The 6,486-nt window shown below is 37.8% G+C and overlaps 1 protein-coding gene across 2 annotated transcripts in view; it reads left to right on the top strand.

The window, feature by feature from the left end:
* Positions 1 to 2,702: 2,702 nt before the first annotated feature.
* The window catches only part of gfra2a (GDNF family receptor alpha 2a), a 79,217-nt gene continuing 75,433 nt past the window's right edge, over positions 2,703 to 6,486 (top strand). For both annotated transcript variants that reach the window (XM_079636481.1, XM_079636482.1), the window contains exons 1-2: positions 2,703 to 3,241; positions 4,815 to 5,120. In XM_079636481.1, the coding sequence (XP_079492607.1) occupies positions 3,148 to 3,241; positions 4,815 to 5,120 (400 nt within the window). In that variant the 5' untranslated portion in view covers positions 2,703 to 3,147. The remainder of the gene's footprint in view (positions 3,242 to 4,814; positions 5,121 to 6,486) is intronic.

Genomic DNA, 6,486 nt, shown 5'->3' with positions numbered 1-6,486 from the left:
TCTTGTGAGTCTGCTGGCGTGGTCTAAATTTGGCTCGATGGCTCTCTAGACCCAACTGAGACTTAATAGCACCAAATCAGTGGGATTCTTACCATGCTGAAATGAAGGACATTGGCCTAACCAAGGACACAGCTAGCTTGACAGATTAGACACCAGAGGGATTGGAAAGAGACATTAATTAACATAAACTAAAAAACAGATGAAGGATGGTGCAGGTCCAAACCCAGAGCTGACCATGCCAGCTTTAGCTTCTCATATATGTGAAAATAAAAAGACCAAGTCCCAGCGTGACAGCTAGCCCATCACTCAGAATCAATCCATGGCAATTCCGCGACTGAACTCGGAAGACAACTCGAGTATTAGAAGAAAAGACTTGACAGCAACATGTACATGTCTTCATCATAAACTTATAGTCGGGTCATTTTTCACCACTCCGTTGTCTTGTCTTTCAATAGAGCTGCTCTGTGATTAATGAGTGGTCTGGAATGTGTTCAAGCAGTGACATACAGTGCGACTATTATGCCAAGTGATCTATACAGCCTTTGATGAGCCACAACACTGGGAAATTCCATATTTTCTTATGAAATTTGAGGACATTATGAGGGTATTTTAGCATTATTATCTAATCCTTTAGCCAGTGTTTGTTCCTGTGAACTTTTCTCCTCGGTGTCGGGAGTAATTGAACAGGCAATGATAGATAACTTTAACAGTACACCATACTGTATATGTTGAAATGGATTGAATGGCAATTATGTTATAATTTGCTTATTAATCATGTTACTTTTTTTATCTGTGGAATTGAATGGGCGCTTTAGCAACAGGCATATATAGGATATATTAGTCAACGCTAAAATATGTTGAGGCTAAACACACTTCTGCGTTTTGTCCCATTCAACCACAAGATTTGCAAGGCTTTAAATAAATCCTCTGAAGGTGGAAATGTCACGACATTGACATTTTGGCTGCACAGGATTAAAGTTGCTAGAGTGACACTTGCCTTATAAGACTGGCCTGATCTGAGAGACTTATTTTTATTTTATTTTTTACTTAAAATAGCCATTTGTGTTATGTCTGAACATCTATAAAATGCATTATAATATAACTTTTAAAGACATTGGAAAGTTAACATTGGTGTCAGTACTATTTTATATGCATTATGCCATCAATAAAAATGCAATGCTTTCTTGCCAAAATGCTGTGACTTTCATAAAACTGAACTTTTTATCTTTGTTTACCCAGCCTTAAATGTCATAGAAAGAATCGGTAGAAATGTGGAAAGCTCTTGTGACTTATAACCCAAAGAGGTCAGTAATACCTGTTGAAAGTTGTCAATTAACATACCATTTATCTTCATTGTCCTCCGGACAGTTTATATATGCCAGGCATCTTTCATCATAAGCGTTCATCCAAAAGCCAAAAGAATGTCCTAAAACCTTCAGCAACTATAATTAGCTGTGAACTCAAAGTTAGCAGACGGAAAATACAAGTCCATTTCACAATTTTAAAGAGCCATCCAATAAAGGGCATTTCAAGTAAAATCTTATCTTTTGAATGGAATATTGCAGTATTTATTATAAATGATTCATCCGTACTCAACATTATTTATTTTTTAATCAATGCCCTTGTAATCTTTAATCAAAATTCCCCTCCCTCTTATAGCGACTTCTCTTCTCTTCTCTTCTCTTCTCTTCTCTTCTCTTCTCTTCTCTTCTCTTCTCTTCTCTTCTCTGTTGACGTGTTTACTGGTACAAGGGCGTGACAACCTGTCACACATGAGATCACTACAATAGCAAACCACAACCATCCAATCAGTTCCTGATTAACAAAATCAAACCGCCCTATACTGTACCTTTTTTTTCCTGTTCGAGAAAGCGTTTCGCTCATATATAGGCTACACGGCTATGTCACAATATGGAAGAAAAGACCATCGCAACATCCATTTCATGCTGACTTTAATCAGCAAAGCTTTGAATCCTTAATAGGTATAACCAAGCACTGCAGACAAAGGATGGCAAGGATTCATTGATTTGTGAAATCCTTATTAGTGCTTAACAATTGCAATTGAACACATCCATTCCACACCATTATTTCAGCCACCTGTTTTTAGAAAGGCATTTTACATGACGTCAGATTCCTGTCTCCCAGCAATATTTACATCAGTCTTCAAACAGCCTGATTATGATGTTTTCACACAGTGTATTGTGTGAAAATCGCACAATACACTGTCAAAGTCGCTTATTATTCGATGATCCCGTGCATTAAACTGTGCCAGACATGATGATGATGATGATGTGACATCTCTACAGAGGTAACACCAGCGAGTATTCAAAATGACAAGTATTGGGTCCAAACTTAAATGCTCAAAGCATAACACATCATAAACCAGCATGGACAGCTCAAAAGTGTCTAAATCCACCCAAAACCAGCCACATCCTGGTCATACAGAGAGACCATGTAACTAATTCCTTCTTGAATGCTCACTGAAAAGTATCCGTTTATATTGTAGTTACACAATTGCTAGAGCAGTTACTAACCTCTTGTCAAAAGTTGCATTTATCTTTGCCCTAAAACCTATTAGTTAAGCGTAGTATGGTGATTCAGCTTGACTCCTTGTTTGATTAACTCATCCGTCTCCGGATCATTTACCATGTGGTTTGGAGCGCGTAACGGGGGCACGTGCGTTCGCTTATGCTTTGCTCCACAGGAGCGCACTGCCTTCGCCTGAAACAGAAGTCTGTCCGCAGAGCTCTGCCATCTGAAGTTTCTCACTGCCTTTGCTTGGGAATTTCGTTTCGGACACTAACGGAAGCGGGAATATCTTATAGAGGAGCATTGCTTTAGTAAGCCGGACGTCAATTCTGCGTCCTTTTGCAATAGTAGAACATCAGCATTGGGAATATGCGTCTGTCCACCCGAAACCACCACGAGTAAACGGTTCCTACGGAAACCTGGGGTTTAGTTCCCCTCCTGAGTGGAACAGAGAACTTTTCCCTCTATATATGAGGCTTTGGATTATTTAGACAGGAAAAAGAATCATGGTCCGACAAACGCTGGATACAATTTGGGATTTCTAAGGTCATAGAGCGTTTAGAGCAGCATCGGTATTTTAAAAGGACTAAGCAGAATACAGTAATTTGGAGGGAACATATGACAGCACGAGCGGCTTCCTTTAACGCACGCGGACTCCCTGTCAGAAACAGAAAGATGTATATCTATATCTACGGATTTCTGCTCTTTTTAGGTAAGTTTTTGCCTAAATTTACATCCCTTTGCCTTTTTTTCTGTAGTCGAAGTGAATCTCCTCATGGAATTTAATTCAATGTATTATTCAGTTTCATATTTACTTTCCTCTGGTAACAACGTTAATGATGTGGCGGGATTACATTACATTTTAATACCATAATAGTTTATGAAGTTACGTGAAATTAAGGTGAGGTCAAGTTCAATAACGAGCAGAAAAGCAACGATAACCTATGCCTTCATTTGAGTTTTCGTTTATGGAAATCGGAATTAAGACATAAGAACTTCAATTCACGCGTATTGAAATGCATGATGATGCAAGTTACATGAGCTGTATTTCCTGAATATAACTAATCACGTTGTCTTATAGTTGTACATGGCATCTAATTAGTATCCTATATAATTCCCACTCATATATAATCCGAGTCATTACGAGTCAGTGTATAGAAAATAATTCACAGTAAAGTAAATGTTTCAATAACGCTGAGAATTATCAAGGTCACTTTGTGGATTTATCACTGGCCATTTCACACTGACGAGACTTGATCCTTTCTGAGCACTATATGATGAAAGATAGGCTGAATATTTAAACAGTCCGCAGAACATATTAACCATTTACACATTTATTCAAACTCCATACGCTTTACATTCGTTTTAATGTTGCAGTGTAAGCTCTGATGTGGAACTGTATTAATACTACAGTAAGTAGTATTAATGTCTATAATAAAATGTAATGTAAAGTAACCTACTACTTTCCAGATTTTTTTTCTTTTCACACATTTGCATTCTTAGAGCATAATTTCTCAGTCTTTTTATGTATTCATTTATTTTAAATATGCAAAGCATTCATCGGTGATTCGTTTTCCAAGGGTGTGTCAGAATCTTTCATTGGTTCTTCTCACTGATATGCTCTGAACAGTTTTAAGAAAAAATATATAGATTGGTAAGTATTCTGATGAATTTACACCTGTAGGTGTCACTGGTGGGTTGCACCTCCGTTATAATGACCCTATGACCAAAAAATTAATTTGCATACATGTACAAAAAAAAATGTCGCTCTCAAACACATAGTAAAAAGAGGACTTCAGCAAAGGCCTTTTTTAGTAGTAAAATAACGAGGAAAGTATAAAGCCACTAATTAAATCAAATACTAAATACTAAAAAAAGACTGTCACTCACTGGTGACTCATGTCATGCTAAATAGAAGTCTTTGGTGTGATGCATATGATATTTTACTCTTCGAGGGATGTATTTCGTATTTTGACACCATTCTGAGCTGTCAGGCGACCCTTGTGAGTCATTAAAAGGATCTCACAATCATATCATTGCCCCTGGCTTGATGGTCTCTAAATTGCACTGTTTTGCTGTATAGTAATTGCAAAATTATTTTATTTTATTATGAAAAAATGTGTGGATGCAGTCAATGTTGTCTTTCTAGATCCATTAGTCATAAATACTGTAGATAACAAATTGGTAAACTTCTATCCTTTTATCTAATTAAAGAGTTGTGTTTGTGGGACATTCAGTCCATATGTAAAAACATAACCTCCATTCCTCTCCACCCTCGTACATAGATGAGCTAGTGTTCTCCATGTCGGGCTCTTCCGCTCTCTCCGAGTCTGGGCACCAAGACTCAATGGACTGTTTAAGAGCCACCGAGAAGTGTAACCAGGACCAGAAATGCAGCCATCGCTTCAGGATCATGAGGCAGTGTCTGGCAGGCAAGGACAGGAACACCATGTTGGCCAATAAGGATTGCCAGGTAGCCCTGGAAGTGTTGCATGAGATGGATCTGTTCGACTGCCGCTGCAAGAGGGGGATGAAGAAGGAAATGCAGTGTCTGCAGAGTTACTGGAGCATCAACATAGGCCTGACTGAAGGTAAGAGCTCTCTGGGATTATGGATCAATGGATAAGATAGTCGGATAGATACACATGATTGATCCCAGAAAGGCAGTAGGGGAGATGGAGGCTATAGTCACACATTTAACTCCAGTTAATATTTCTCAGAGTAGATTTATTTTATGGTAATTTTCTGTAGACACCAAAGTCTTGCCAACAACAAAGCTATACTGAACATTGAAATGAATTAAACATTTCCACTGTTATTATATAAAAAGTGTTCTGGTAGAAAATATAAATTTACATTTTATATGATAATATATATATTATAAATGTGTGATATCGATATATATCGTCTACGATAATATCTTAATTGTTGTTTTAACGACATGCGATCTGACATTGTCGATTACACACTTTGACATTGACACACTTATTAACACACCTAGAGAGTGGACATACTCTGCGTAATGTTGTCTAGCAGGTTAAAGAAGTGCGTTTGCGCATTTAGAGTGCACACTTTCACTGCATGATTTAGTCTATTAAAATGCATTTATAATGCCCCCAAATATAAGGTGCAAAATTGTATTTTATATTTATATCACATGAAGAGTGCAGTTTTATCTCCCAATATCAGCTCTATTACAAATGTGATGTTGATTTTACACAACAGTTCAATAAACAAGAAGTTAATATTAAGTGACTTACATTTTAGACACAATAATTTAAGTTTTTGCTCCATTTCGCCAAAGTAAATAGTGGGCGAAACAAGGCACAGCACTGTTTTACGTCTGAGCAACACATGGCGGTGTTTCGTTACTGAGCGAATCGGTTTGAATCACATTGGCTCATTCATTTACAGTGACTTGCTGCCATATATATATATATATATATATATATATGTATGTGTGAATGTTTATGTGTGTGTGTGTGCGCGCGCTCGTGTGTGTGTGTATTTTGATAGTCCATTTAAAAGTTTGATGTAATTATTTGATTTTAGAAGATTTAGTTAGCTCCCAGAATCCAGTGCTATAGAAAACACAACTGTGAAATGATTATAACATCCCTACATAACACCTTCACTGTTCATTTATACAGTGCAAGTAGAGTCCAGTGGCAGTAGATGGGATGTGCATTAGCTGGTAGTGCTGTCAGGCCCATGAATGAGAGAAAACTGTCCTTGTGTACTGACATTACTCCTCACTGGGGTAACAGCCAGAAGTAATGCGCGGGAGGAGGGTGAGGACGCGCCATTGTGGTGTCATGTTGGCATGAGCTGAATTTATATGACTTGATCAGCTTTGGCCAAACACCTCAATGAGATGCTGCCATGCAGCTTGTTTTTTTCATTCCTACAGCTGCTCTAAAGCAAACACAATTCAGCAAAATTCAGTTTGCATCTTGT

Source organism: Phoxinus phoxinus (genome assembly GCF_949152265.1).
Source record: "Phoxinus phoxinus genome assembly, chromosome: 15".
Classification (NCBI taxonomy): domain Eukaryota; kingdom Metazoa; phylum Chordata; class Actinopteri; order Cypriniformes; family Leuciscidae; genus Phoxinus; species Phoxinus phoxinus.
Note: the sequence above shows the minus strand (reverse complement) of the source record. Positions and strands in the feature narration are given on the sequence as shown.